Here is a 15,439-nt window from a genome sequence, read left to right as displayed (position 1 = left end):
TTAGGAACACCTCCCCTTGTACAATACTATGCAGAGGATGAGATGTTCTCCATGTGTGGTTGTGATAAACGTGGACAGAGTTTGTGTGGGCGGATGATCTGAACTCTTCATATAATAATATACAGCTTATAAGATCTACCCGGGTTTCCAGACTTCTAGTTCGTTATGGCTATGATCAAGAAAGTTACTTGATGGAAGCTAAAGATAGTAAGGAAGATCCCGTAACTTATACAAAAGCTATATTGGACATAGACCCTAAAGTGGGTAAATGCCATGAAAGTCAAGATGGACTCAATGAAAACCAATGGAGTCTGGACTCTCGTAGAGCCACCCCCTTGGGTGAAAGCAACCGATTGCAAGTGGATGTACAAGAGGAAGAAGGGCCTTGATGGAAAATTTGAGACCCATAAAGCTTGGTTTGTAGTGAAATGGTACACTTAGAAAGAAGGAGTTGATTATGAAGAGACATTTTTGCTACTTGCCATGCTTAAATCCATAAAGATACTATTAGCTATAGCTATACACTATGACTATGATATTAGGCATATGGGTGTAAAAACCACGTTCCCCAATGGAGATCTTACTGAAGATATCTATATACAGTAGCCACAAGGCTTTGTTGTTAAGGGTCAATAACACATGGTGTGTAAATTATATAGATGCATTTATGAGTTAAAGCAAGTTTCCAAAAGACGAAACATCCGATTTGACTCAACAATCAAATAGTTTGATTTTGAACAGAATCTAGATGAATCCTATGTGTATAGAAAGACAGTGAGAGATAAGGTTACGTTTATGATTTTATATATAAACGGAATTCTACTCATTGGAAATTATATAGGAATGTTGACTACAGTGAAGGTAGCAGCAATTCTTCATGAAATATCTTGGAAAAGCCTCTTATATCTTGAGTCTTTGACTCTATAGAGAGATCAAAGAGGATAATTGGATTATCCCAATCTACTTACATTGACAAGATCGTCAATAAATACAACATGCAGAACTCCAAGAAGGGATTCGTTCCTTTCAGGCATGGAGTCACTCTCTCCAAAGGAATATCACCTAAGACCCCTGAGGAAATAATGGACATGAGAGAGGTTCCATATGCTTCAGTCGTGGGAGCATCATGTATGCTATATTGTACACAACAAAACATTGCTCAAACCATTAATGTTGTAAGTAGATATCAACCTTACCCAGGACAAAAGCATTGGACTATTGTGGAAAACATACTAAAGTACTTACAAAGAACTAAAGACTATTGTCTTATCTTTGATGGTAGTTCACTATAGATGGTCGGTTATACTGATGCCAACTTCTAGCCTGAATGTTCTCAGTCGTTGTTATGAGAACATTTTTGTTGCATAGACTTGGGGAGTTTATCCTACCAAGGCTGACACTGATGTGCTGCCAAAGAAGTTGGGCCAGCTTGTCTCAGCTGCTAGGGTTAGACCCAAATCACATGTAGTGTGTGTTTGGATGAAATACTGAACTCGGACCATTTTCCTATTATGCCCTAGACCTTAGAGATTGATGGGCAAAACTGAAAAGTTACACATAACCCCAGACTTGATTATGATACTGCACTAGGTGTTAGATTGGGTTATCTTTGATATGCCAATCAATGAGGTTCATTAAGGGTCAAAACCTAGGTATGTTGGGACAGTCTGAGAATTCATCTGAGTGAGTGATCATAGTGATAGGATCGACCTCTTTGTTGGACAAAGTGAATGATAGGGCTTACACTCTCTCTGATGGAAACCTAAACTATCGGTAATGGATTTCAGTTGTTTGAGATTTGGTTTTGCAAAATATATTTATATGATATATATATATTAATGTTTTATGAAAAATGTTTACAAAAGGTTTTAATTCCCGAGATTCATCCAAGTAGAGTGTGATACAACACTTTGCAGCCAGGGGAGAGGTCCTTCTCTATCGGACAATGTTTGATCATTATGGGCCAAGAGGTTAAGTGTAAAAGACCATTACAGGGCTAATTACTTGATGAGTTTTATCTTACTTAAGTTCATTATCCTTGGATCTTCATAGGATGGTTGAATTCAATGATCATTTTTAAGTGTAAATGTTGGGACCAGACCCCATAATGATGTGCTTAAGGGTTCACTGCGTTTAGTAGTGAATTCTGCCAAGCCTTTTCACAGAGGCTAGGTCGATTCCATGTGGACTTATGTGAGGTCATTGTGGGGTCCCATGCCATATAAATCAAGCCTAAATTGGCTATGCAACACCCTTGGGTTGTGAGCCTTATAGCTGATGGGCCTAAGGCCCATAATTAATTTGATCAATTAAGTTGTCACATAACAACTTAAGTTGTCCTGTGACATGGGGCGAATCTAGGTTTGGATCTGGGTATAGAGCACCTAATCTTATAAGAAGATAAGGCATATCTCTCATTAGATTCCAAATCTAATTTAGATCTGGATTATCTCTTATTAGATTTCATATCTAATTTAGATTTAGATTATCTCTTATTAAATTCTAGATCTAATTTAGATCCTGATTATCTCCTAATTAGATTAGAAGATAGCTCCATAAGAGATTATAAAAGATGAAGGAGCGGATTAGTCTAGGATAGTTTCATATTTTTGCAATTTCTGGTTCTTTCCGCATCCTTTTGTCTCCCAGTTTGACATTAGATATATGGGACTAATATGAATCAGTTCTTCCTCTGATTTTTCAAGAAAAATTCAGGCGATATCATGCTCACCTTCCCCAGTTCGGTCCAAGCAGTTGTATTGTAGTTTTGCTAAAACTTGTGTTGCTGAATCAACCTCACCTACACATTGTGCCATTTTTAGTAGAGGCAAGTTTTAAGACTGATTTGGAAATGAACTTTCACCTTGGGATCTGTGTTTGTGGTATCTATATCAAGTACACATATCCCTCTTTGTTTGGTTTGAAACCCGGTTCGGTTCAGTGTAAGACCGATCTAGAAAAATGCAGTTTTTCAAAACATAGGTAATTCGATTACCAGAAGGATTAGGAAATTTTTGAAATTTCGCCCAGCCATCTAGCATGGTTCGGCCATACATATGATGAATTCTAATCCTTCCAACACTCACACTTTTGAATGACTTCTTTTTGTTCTAGTTGAGGTAGATTGTTATGCTTTTGATGTTTTTAGCAAAACTGAGATAAAATATGAAGCATATAATTTAGGTACGTATATATGATTTTTATTACATATTAAATTGATCATCATATGGAAAAGAGAAAGAGTACAACATCCATGTCAAATTGATATAGTATAAATATTTCAAATTCATTATGGAAAACAATTTCACAAGTCTACACCGACATGCTAGTGTATGAGAAATAAAATGGATAAACCTTCAATTATGCTATGGCACATCAACAGATATGGTAATGTGCATTCTAGTCAAGGTAACTAAAAGATTCGATGATTTTTCTTTGAGATCTTTAGCTATGGCACATCAACTCTGTTCATCTTTATGAATTTTGTTCTTTTCTGTGAAGAATGGCTTCAGAATCAAAGAAATGGAGCATCAAACAACTCTTTTGTTTCATGGAGAATCTAAGGATAGTACGTAGAACCATTCCTAGAATATGTACACAAATGCCTCTAGCCTTCCTTAAGTACTATTTAAGTTTGAGGCCAAATATTCAAGGCAAATGTGATGAACAACTATGAAATTGCTGGATTACAATTAGATAGATGGAACTAGTCTCATCAATATAATTTGAATGGTTAAATAGTTAAAACCATGGTTTTTAAAAATGAACCGGTCAGGGGTCCGGTTACCAGTTCAAATGGTCCGACCATTTGACCCAAATGGCCGGCCCGTTCTAATAAGAAGAATAAAAAAATTAAAAAAATTGGAAAACGGTCAAAACCGTTCGAACGGTTTGAATGGTTAATCGGACGGTTCAGCGGTTTGCTGACCAAAATCAAGGGTTTTGGGGGAAAAAGCGGGTTTGGGGGAAAACGGAACCAGTCAGGTGACCGGTTCCTAGTTTTTCCGGTTCGACCGTCCGGTCCGGTCCGATTTTGAAACCATGGTTAAAACCATGTGAAGTCAAATAAATCTCATAAGGATGGGACAAATTTAATAGTTGTTCTACTCAAATTCAAAGAATAGGACAAGATGTGACCGTAATAGAAGTTCTATCAAGTGTTTTTCATTGTTCTAGTACAAAATAAGGCTTTTCCAAGAACCATTGCTTGTTCTATCCAAAGATCAAAGTATTGATATCAAGTATTTTATTAGACAACACAGATACAAATATGCTTTGTAGATGCATGGATGCCAATAAAAATATGGAAATGCTTAAATATAATAGGGAAATTCATACAAATTCCATAAAGACATTAATAACACTAAATTTAAGGTCAGAAGGGGAGGGGACAACAGCGAAGTATCTTCTTTAGACACTAAGTACGCGAAGGTGGAGAAAGAGCTTCGCGAGGAATATGAGTGTGAAGATATGACCGCGATGGCAGTGGATGTGGAGGACCCTTTGGAGATACAGGGAATAAAGAAACGAGAACGATATCACTTGTCCAAGTCCTTGGAAATGTGAAACCACTATCTTGGTTGGAATTGACTTGGTTGATTAGTTTGTCTTAATCAAATAACTGAAAATTTTGGTGTTTGTTCATATTATTTTACTTATTTATTGCTTATATATAAGAAGAAATAATATAAAATTATATATGAGTTCTAAATCAATTCGTCCTACCCTTGAATGTGGAGAAGATAGGGCCAAAAGAGGGTTTTGCATTTTCATGTGAGGAAAGCTAAAAATCCAACTAGTACAGGTTGAGATGTTTAGGGAGATGAATAGGTCATCGTCAAGCTTCTATCCATCGGCGCCTCTCAGGCTTGGTGACACCGCCATTAATGTTTGCAGGGCTTCTGAGGTACATCACGTCTTTCTTTCACATGTTTACAGGTCATGGAATAAACCAGCTCATAATCTAGCTAAGCTTGGTCTGTCTCTTGGAATTTCTGAATCATGGTCGGGGTCACCAGATTTTATTGTCTCTGATCTTATTGCCGATTGTTGTCAGACCTGATTTTGTGAATGAATGAACCCACAAAAGCTGAACTTTGGATATAAATTTATGATTTACCAATGGAGTATCTTTCCACATATATCTTCCCAGAGAAATTGGTCAACCCTACATCTCAAAGACAAAAAGTAGAAAACTGGAGCAAATACTTAGAGTGAAAGTCAACGTTGGTGCTACAAAACCACTCAACGGTGCAGTAGAGCAAACTGCAGAGATGGATGTGAAATATGAACGACAGTCTCACCTTTTACATTTTATATGGTTTGTCGGAATGGGAATACGAGGGACATATACATTTTGAGAATATCCAAGCAATAGAGGACTCATCACCTAGAAGGCTAAAACCAAGCAAGGACTCCAAAATCTATTCAAAGATCACCATCAAGACTGTTCAGTCCAAAGCTAACCTGAGCAAATCGCCTTTAATTAAAACTCAAGTCACTCTTGTATCATAAAAATTGCAATTTCTATCATGGTTTTCAAAACTGGACCAGACTGGAAAAACCGGGAACCGGTCAATTGACCGGTTTCGGTTTTCCCCAAAACCGGAATTTCCTTAAAAACCGTTGATTTTGATCAGCAAACTGATGACCTGGGCAGTTAACCGTTCGAACTGTTCGAATGGTTTTGACTTTTTTTAATTTTTTTATTTTTTTGTCAAAATGGGCCAACAATTCGACCCGATAACGGAACCCCTGACTGGTTTGGTCTCCAGGTCGGTTTTAAAAACCATGATTTCTATACTCATGAAAAGATATACCTAAAACATTCCTTAAAAAAAAAAGTATCAACTTTTAAAGCCACTTTTATGCGCTCTCTTGCGCTGTGTTTGGTTTGAAGGAAAATGTAGGGAAAGGAAGGCAAAGGTAGGAAACCTATACATAAATATTTGCCCTACCTTTTCCTTCAAACCAAGCACAGTCTTATTGATACTATATCAGACAAAACACTGAAAAGAAAGAAAATATTTGATTGATCATTAAAATTAATAACTTTAAGCACTAATTAGATTTATACTGCTTTCTAATTTATACATAAATATTTTAATCATTCTACCATTTTTCAATGTTTCTGAAGTGTTGCCCAATAGCTACACTTCACATATCTACTACTATAATGTCTTACTAGATATTATAATTTGAACCTTTGGCTCGGTGGTTGATGTGCATATTTCATTCGCATTAACACAAATGCATGAAGGTGCAAATAAGCTGTGTAGAATTGACTTAATTGTCTGAGAGAAGTAAAATAGGAAGATGATTTCCCCATCTTATATGCAAAAGAATGTAGGTAAGTAGAGGGTTGTTTGTTTAGGAACCAGATAGGAAGCTAAGCGATGTGTTTCACACTTTTATACGAGACTTGAGGTAGTTGGAAGGTGGTGCAAATTTTGTTATCTGTTTTCATATGCAAAATTTGCACTGCCAATGAGTGCAAATGCAGAAAATAAAATACATTTGACATCAGATAAGAGTATATAATAGTTACAAAAATAAGGATACAAAACTGAGCCAAGCACAAAACTTGCATCACAAATAAACAGAGCCTTGGGTTTGTGCCTTGACAAACAGGAGAAGAGTGGAGAATTGCACATTGCAAGGATTTTAGGATGAGTCTGTCCACGTAACAAAATATAAGATACTTGGATACCCACTCAAAAAATAGAGATGGTGCTGAGAAGTTCCACTTAGTAGCTCCTAAGCACTTAATTGATTTTCAGCGTTCTCCTTTTTTCAACTAAGCAATCACCAAATTAATCAGCTATAAAAATTTGTAATTTCATTCTGTGGACTTGCAAATTAGTTCTAAGTAAACTTGTATCCCATTTCGTCCTTGATAGTTGAAACTGAAAACCAACGATGCAACTAGGAATAAAATTCAACCACCTATTTGATATCCGGTTTAAAGCTAGTTCTAAATTACATGGCAATGGTATAAAGATTGATATGGTAAGAATTGAGTCAAAGATGGGATGGTCTCAGCCTTTAATCAGTTGCCATTTGGAAAATAAAACCGGTTCCGCCAAAAAAACCACAAATATACAGATAAAGATACAATAATAATCACTAAATTCACTGCTTTTAACTGCAAAATAGCAAGGAAAAAAGGAACAGAAGATTTATGATGACAATGTTCACATCACAGTCATTGACATTATCTGCCGTGCGAGTCCTGGATCTTGCTGTAACAGCTCCCTCAGGTTGCTCTCAACCTCTGCCATCTGCTTCTCCAAGTACTCCTTCGAAGTCTGCCAAAGCCAATTAAGGTACCAACAATTTCATAAGAGAAAACTAAGGTCCTTCGTGATACTGCAGCCTATGGGGAGCCACAGGTAAAATGGAGTGGAACTCACCCAATTTAAGTGCAACATAGGAGAGATAGCAAGACATTATCAACAAAAATAAAGTACTATAGAACCATTCTACTACAGAAATGAATATGATAAATAATGAAAGAAGAAAACTGGTCTCCCGATGTTCAGTTGATATAATTTCAAAGGAACTTCAAAAAGTTACCAAGATCAAGTGCAGACGCTTGAACAGGTAGTTAAAAAGAATTGAACTTGATGTCCATTAAATATGAACAGTGTTTTAAAAGAGCAAAAGCAGAACATAACAGTAAAACATACAAGTGAAGATACAAAAATAATATCAAACATAGCATATAATACATATTCAAGCACTCTACAATTCAAGAATGTGAAACTTTCAATCTCTTTATTTCTTTAACAATCAAACTACTTTAAATAGCTAATGTAAAGTTACTTGCATTCGTAATTCTACAAGCTGCCTTTGTACCAAACCCCTAAGGCAAGCCAAAACGAATCCATTTTAGGGTCCTAAATTAACATAGATAAAAACAGTTTTATAATTTTAAAAGTTCCGTATCTTTTGAAAAATGTCTTGTATTTTGAAGAAAGAATGAATTTAATAGCATGTATATCACTTGGGTCAACTAGGTCTGTCAATGAAACTCCAAAAGCCCAATACCCGATTCGATACTGAATCCAACTATGCTAGACTTGACAGAACTGATGTGGATTTAATCCCATCCAATCTGGTTAAAAATTACTATTTTATGTATATATGTAGTGTGTGTGTGTGTATATATATGTATATTTATATACAAATAACTGATAAATTTTATATGTTATATTTGTATACATATGTACAAGTAAAAAGTAGTTAGTCTTTTAAAACTTCTTTTAATTTTCTATTGTCATTTTAATCACAATAAGTTGGTATTAAATCCAAATACGATCCAAGATCCAATATGTCAGACTTGGGTCAGATTCGGATCCAAGGGCTTAATAATCAGATTGGATGCAGATAGGGTTTTTTTTAATCTTTTTTGTGGAGATGTTGGGCATGTCAAAGGGTACTCAGATTGGAATGAGAATGTCTTGTTGAATCCTTCACATTTCCCACCTTGCCTCTTGTTATGGGAATGATAGAGATCATATTTTACATTACAGTAAAGTCTTTGCATTTTGATTGAGCCATCAACGAAAAAAAAAGCAAAGAAAAGACAAACCTGCAATGAGGCAATGGCAGTCTCACTATCCTTGAGTTTCTGCTCTTGCTCTTTAACTAAAACTGATTTGGGCTCTAGCACAAATCTGGTCACAAATCAAAAACAAAAGAAAAGGTGATAAACCGAATAATTTTGGTCTCATCAAGTGAAAGGATTTGATATTTCTGGAGAAGAAAAAGGGATTGCAGATGACTCACGTTCTCCCTGCAGAACAAAAGATATGTTAGATGTGGGAGAGATGGCAAAGATCAATAAAGAAAAAAATGTGTAGTATAATCAATCATGCAATGTAGCACAGTAGCACAAGCAGAACCAGTTTCTCCCTTCATTATGAAACAAGTCATACTACTCCTAAAAGAACTAAGAGTTTCTCAACTTTTTAAACAAAATTCCCTTTCAAAATAATAAAATAGAAGCACAGACTATGAGGAGCTGTGCCTCTTACCAAAGAGATGCTGTAACTACAATAAAACCTCTTCCATATGGGAAGTGGGAACATCCACCCCTCTCCCCAGTACATTTTTCTTCAATGAATTTTCTAAGTGTCATGGAATTTAGATAGTGAAAGCTAAGAGAAGAATTGTTACAAATAAAAAACAAAAAAATAATAAAAGAAAATGGAATTTAAATGAAGATAATAACGGTCAATGTTTTAAAATGCGGAGGCGTGACACAAGGCGTTCCACTACCTAGAGGTGTGAGGCATAGTTCAGAACGCAAGAGGCGTAAGCCTCCCAAACACAATGAGGCATTAGGCTCCTTAAGAGGAGGCGGGGTTAGGAGGAAGGAAGGGGAGGAGGATGAAGAGGAAGGGGGAATCTCATTTTTTCTTTATTTTTAATAAAAATCTTTTATATTAAGAAGAATAAAGATGCATAACATTAATTGAAGGGGGGGGGGGGGGGGGGGGGTCTTGTCGAAGCGGAGGCCCCCAGCCAAAGGGGCAGGGGGCAAACCACTTTCCTTCCCCTTATCTTATCTTCTCTTTCTTTTTCTTTCCCTTCCCTTTCTTTTCTTTTCCTTTCCTTCCCTTTTTTTTCTTTTTTTCAGTCTTTTTATATAAGATGGGGGGCAAACCACTTTCTTTCCCCTAATCTTATCTTCTCTTTCTTTTTCTTTCCCTTCCCTTTCTTTTCTTTTCCTTTCCTTCCCTTTTTTTTCTTTTTTTCAGTCTTTTTATATAAGATGGGGGGCAAACCACTTTCTTTCCCCTTATCTTATCTTCTCTTTCTTTTTCTTTCCCTTCCCTTTCTTTTCTTTTCCTTTCCTTCCCTTTTTTTTTCTTTTTTTCAGTCTTTTATATAAGATGTGCATCGTACACCTCTAGCACGCCTCATGAAAAAGGCGCATGAGTGCCTCTCACGCCTTTTAAAACACTGATAACGGTATATAGCTTGAAATGACCAATTAGATAAACAGGTAGTGAATAACGGTTTGAGAAGAATTTAAAGGAAAATGGAAAGCCAAGAAAAAAAAAATTGCTAATTGGATGAAGAATTTCGAAGTTCAGGACGGAATGAGCATGCTATAAAGATCAGTCAAAAACTAAAGATGGGTTAATTGTTCAGCTAATGGATTAGCAGATACCTTGGCCAAACAAGGGGCTGAGGAGCTGGGGACAATCTATCCATTTAATTGGAAGCAAGGATTGTTGTAACCATTATTATTGTTCAGCTATTTTGATAAAATTTCTGTTACTGATCCAAACAAAACTTTAGACAACTTAGAAAATATAAAATCACCAAAGGTCTATTTAGTTCATCGTCAGAATCAGAACCGGAATCAAAATCATTTGGAATCAGAATCGGAGTGGTCTATTTCCAGTCTGTTTAGTTCAGACAAGAATCAGAATGGAATTTCATTCCCAAGGGAGGGGAGGGAATGGCCATTCCCTCAAATGGGGGAATGCCATTCCACCAGGAATGGGAATGGGAATGGGATTCCAATTCTGCCCAACCAAATAACTGGAATCAGAATGGCCCATTCCAATTCTGATTCCAGACCCTTATTCCCGTGAACCAAATTGGTCCTTAGAAAAGCTAAAAAAAAGTGTGTGAAGCTAACTTTAAAGCTTAAATTGAACTCTACCATAAGCTAGGTACTAAAGAGGGAAACCTAATAGAATTCTATTGGTCCTCAAAACTCCCCCTCAAGTTGGGAGTAAATGTCACACATTCACAATGTACATAGATCATGTCTAAGCTTGCTCTTTGTAACTCCCTTAGTAAAGACATCAGCCAACTGTGAATCGGACATATGGACGGCAAACTTCTCCAACTGTCACCCTCTCTCTTATAAAATGTCAATCAACTTCAATATGCTCTGTCCTGTCATATCCAACTGGGTTATTGGCAAAACTTTGCTGCTTGATTATCACAATATAACATCATAGGTTCCTCTGCATCAATCCAAATCTCACTCAACAGGGACCTAATCCAAAAAAGTTCTAAGACACCATGTGCCATAGATCTATACTCCATTTCTACACTTGACCTGGCCACAATTGATTGCCTTTTACTTTTACATGAGACCATATTTCCTCCCACAAAGGTCCAAACCCCATCTAGGCCCCTACCCAATCTGCATATGTATAGGCTTCCAGTTTCAAGTGCCCGTGATCAGGGAACAAAATTCCTCTGCCAAGATGTTTCTTTAAGTATGCAGGAATTCTATAATAGCCTCCAAGTGTTGAACTCGAGGAACATGCATATACTAGCTCACAACTAGTGGTGGCAATTGGGTGGGTTGGGTTGGGTTGGTTTGGGTTAAGCTTCAACCCAACCCATCTAACCCGCCAACCCATTAATGACCCAGTTATATAAAATTAAATGGGTTGGGTTCAACCCAAATCCGCTTTGACCCAATCCAATCCAACCCGCCCAAACCCATTAAATTTATATTTATGTACTTAAAACAAAAAACTTATCCCCACTTGACAAGTAAGTTGGCCATAGCTTGGTGGTAATAGTAATTGTTATTTACAGAAGTGGTGAAGGTTCAAATCACATTACATGCATGTTATTTTTAGACAAGCCATTTGACTATGTTCGGGTTTCGGGTTTGACTGAACCACTTAGGTTCAAACCAATCAGACCAACTTGAACTATCTAATTGGATTGTCTTCGTGCTAATCACATCAAGCGTGGTTGAACCGTTTAGATTCGAATCAATCCGGTCAGAGCAAACCGGCCCGGTTAAATCAATAGTGGATTGACTTAGTCTAGCCCATATCAGGTTTGTGCACGGGCTTGGGACCGAACTGACTAGCCCGAAGTGGGGCAAGGGAAGTAAAGCGGATAGGCTCGGATTCAAGTCAGGTTGTACATATACATGTCAGATTGGACGATTCAAACTGGGTCAAAGCAAAGTGGGGCAGATTTTGGGTCAGACCTGGTCCAGGTTGAACCGTCTCGTCATACCCCATTTCGGATTCGGGTCAACATAGACCTGCATGCCCTAGGTCGGGTTGGGATCGGACTGGGCTGATTGACCCAAACGAACCGAACCGAGGTGATCAGGTCTGTTCATATTTAGACCAAGTTGAGCTGGTCCGGACTCGGGTCAAGTTGATTTGGATTGTTATGTTGATTTGGGTGATGTGTGTTGATTCGAGACAAAACTACTCTTAGTCAATAATTAATAGAAAATTAATGCATTAATTATAAATTATTTCATTCAAATGAAGAAATTTAAAAAAAATGGCTAAGGAATTAATACTTATATCTTTAATGGTTAACCCAATGGTTACCCACAACCCAACCCATTTAAATTGACCCAATGGGTGATCAACCCATTTCCAACCCACCAAGTAAATTGGCAGGTTGGGTGGGTTAGATATTGGGTGGGCTGGGTGAAAAATTGCCACCCCTACTCACAAATACAGTAGCCAGCCCATCTCTCTCTGATAACCTCCCTACACCCTTAACCAACTCACCATTTAAAGCATTAATCCTATGGTTCTGACAATGATTTAAAAGGAGCGCCTAGAACACAAGCAAGGCGCATTTTAGGGTATGTGCCTCGCCTAGGTCCTAGGCGCAGCCCTTTCAAAAGGTGCACGCCTGGTGCGCCTAGGCGTGTGCATGATGCACCTAGCTCTTCAGCCCAGGTGTGTGCCTTTTGAAGATTTGACACTTTCTTGCTTTTTTTGAACATAGCAGCTAGGAAGCCCCTGGACCCCGTGCCACACCCCTCGAGGCAAGCCCAAAGAAGTCCATGTTAGGTGTTAAATTCTTAGTTCTCACACAAAAAACGATGAATTTTCAATTTTAATTGCTTTTTAAGAAAATATTTTATTAGGGCGAAGGAATGAACCATAATTGTCAAGGTGATGCCTAGGCAACAAGGCGCCCTTTGAGGCTCGCCTCACCTAATCGACAAACAATTTTGTACTATGTATTATAAATACTTTTTTATTCTTTATTTTTTGACATTATAATTATAAAATAGGCACTATTAAACTAAAATATTCATTGTGTGTTTATATACCAATTTCTTTTTATTATTTTCTTATTTGTTAGGGTTTAACCAATATAAACATTGTTAAATGTTGTATTGAACCCCCAAAGACTTTAAAACCTTAACCAATAAGTAAGGAAGAACTACATTTTCTTTTCTTCTTTTCTATACTTTAACATGAACTCTATACTTTTCTTATGAAAATTATGAATAATTATTAAGGAAATATGGTTATGGTACCTAGGGAATAGGGCTGGCAATTTTGACCCTAACCCATTTGACCCACCCACCTTGGAACCCACCCAATTTGTTGGTGGGTCAATATGGGTCGAGTAACCCATCAGGGTCATTGGAAAAGGGTTAGGGTGGGTTGGGTCGAGGGTACCCATTAGGGTCCGGATGGGTTGGGTCGTGCGGGTCAAGATGGGTTGGGTCAAAGTCGACCTAATCTATACTCGCCAAATCTCAAAAATTGGGAGTTATAGTGATTCGAACTCATGCCTCCTAGCATGACAACATCTCATTACACTTCCTAACCACTATACCATATTTCATTTTGAGAATAAAAGTGAAATAAAATAGATTTTATTAACTTTCGTGGTCACATGCAATTTTATACAAAAGCAATTTTACAAAAGTAATTTTATGAAAAGGACTATTACGAATGCAATTTTACATAAGTACTTTTACACGAAAGTACTTTTATGAAAGCACTTTTACACGAAAGTTCTTTTATGAAAGTACTTTTACAAAAACACTTTTATGAAAGCACAAAAGTACTTTTACAAGAAAGCACTTTTATTAAAGTACTTTTACGAAAACACTTTTATGAAAGAACAAAAGCACTTTTATAAAAGCACTTTTATGAAAGCACTTTTCTTAAAGTACTTTTACGAAAAGACTTTTATGAAAGCATAAAAGAACTTTTATGAAAGTACCTTTAAGAAAGCACTTTTATTAAAGTACTTTTACGAAAACACTTTTATGAAAGAACAAAAGCACTTTTATAAAAGTACTTTTATGAAAGCACTTTTACAAGAAAGCACTTTTATTAAAGTACTTTTACGAAAAGACTTTTATGAAAGCATAAAAGAACTTTTACGAAAGTACCTTTAAGAAAGCTTTTTTACAAAAGTACTTCTACACGAAAGCACTTTTATTAAAGTGATTTTACAAAAACACTTTTAGAAAAGTGCTTTTATGAAAGTACTTTTATGAAAACACTTTTAAAGTACTTTTGTAGAAGTACTTTCATAAAAGTACTTTTGCGAAAGCATTTTATAAAAGTTATGCATTTTCTGAAATTTTTCTGTTATTTTCTGCATTTTTTGTAATTTTTTAGTATTTTTCTGCATTTTCTACAGTTTTTCAGTGCTTTTTTGCATAATTTTTGCATTTTTTTGTGTTTTTCATGCATTTCCTACAATTTTCTTTTTTTTCACATTTTCTGATTTTTTCTACAAAAGTTCTGAATTTTTTGTAATTTTTTAGTATTTTTCTTAATTATTGGTATTTTTTGTATTTTTCTACAATTTTTTGGTATTTTTTGCAAATTTTCTTCAATTTTCTGCATTTATCCACAATTTTTGCATTTTTTGGTATATAGGTTGACTTGACTCGTTTTTGTCACGTGATAGTCTTGAGAGAGATTATTCTCTCAAAAATTATTATTTTGTGTATACGAGCCATCCCGAACCATTTTTGTATTTATAAGTGAGGGTGGGTGGGTTAGTATGGGTAAGGGTGGTTAAAGGTCAATATGGATGGGTCAAGTGGGTCAATATGGGTGGGTCAAGGTGGGTTAGGGTTAGGATGGGTTATGACCCTTTAACAAGAATTGATGATGGGTCATGGTGGGTTGATGGGTCAATATGGGTGGGTTGATATTCAACCCTTACCCAACCCATCCATTTGCCACCCCTACTAGGGAACTACACTAGGATCTATGTTTTCTACATAAAAAAATCCATCGCCTAGGCAACTAGGCAACGAGGCGCCCCTTGTCGCCTAGCCTCGCCTAGGCGCCTTGAAAACTATGGAATGAATAACATTAGCAAATAGGGGGTTCTCAGAGCTTCGGTGAGCGAGCAAACCAGTGTTTTAAAAGCAATTAAAATTATAAATTCATTACTTTTTGTGTGAGAACTAAGAATTTAACACCTAACATGGACTTGTTTGGGCTTGCCTCGAGGGGCGTGGCACAAAGGTGGCTCGTAGAATCAGGAATGTAATATGTTTTACATTACATTAGCTACATGAAGTAATGCAATTGAGTGAAAAAAGAGGTTAGAGGTTTTACATGCTTGAAAATGTTTTATATGTTTGATTTTATTTTTAAATTCTCATTTGAATATGCTTTACATCTTATGTTTATGTACTTTAATTTTA

General features: G+C 36.5%; 1 protein-coding gene across 1 annotated transcript in view; it reads right to left on the bottom strand.

Annotated features, from left to right (window-relative positions):
- Positions 1 to 7,015: 7,015 nt before the first annotated feature.
- The window catches only part of PFD1 (PREFOLDIN 1), a 47,725-nt gene continuing 39,301 nt past the window's right edge, over positions 7,016 to 15,439 (bottom strand). The window contains exons 4-6 of the mRNA XM_010247821.3: positions 8,791 to 8,797; positions 8,594 to 8,678; positions 7,016 to 7,307 (exon numbers count right to left, since the gene is read on the bottom strand). Coding sequence (XP_010246123.1) covers positions 7,194 to 7,307; positions 8,594 to 8,678; positions 8,791 to 8,797 — 206 coding nt within the window. The 3' untranslated portion in view covers positions 7,016 to 7,193. The remainder of the gene's footprint in view (positions 7,308 to 8,593; positions 8,679 to 8,790; positions 8,798 to 15,439) is intronic.

The sequence above is a fragment of the Nelumbo nucifera genome, chromosome 8 (assembly GCF_055504915.1).
Source record: "Nelumbo nucifera cultivar China Antique chromosome 8, China Antique-T2T, whole genome shotgun sequence".
Taxonomy (NCBI): Eukaryota; Viridiplantae; Streptophyta; class Magnoliopsida; order Proteales; family Nelumbonaceae; genus Nelumbo; species Nelumbo nucifera.
This window is presented reverse-complemented; position numbering and strand designations above follow the sequence as displayed.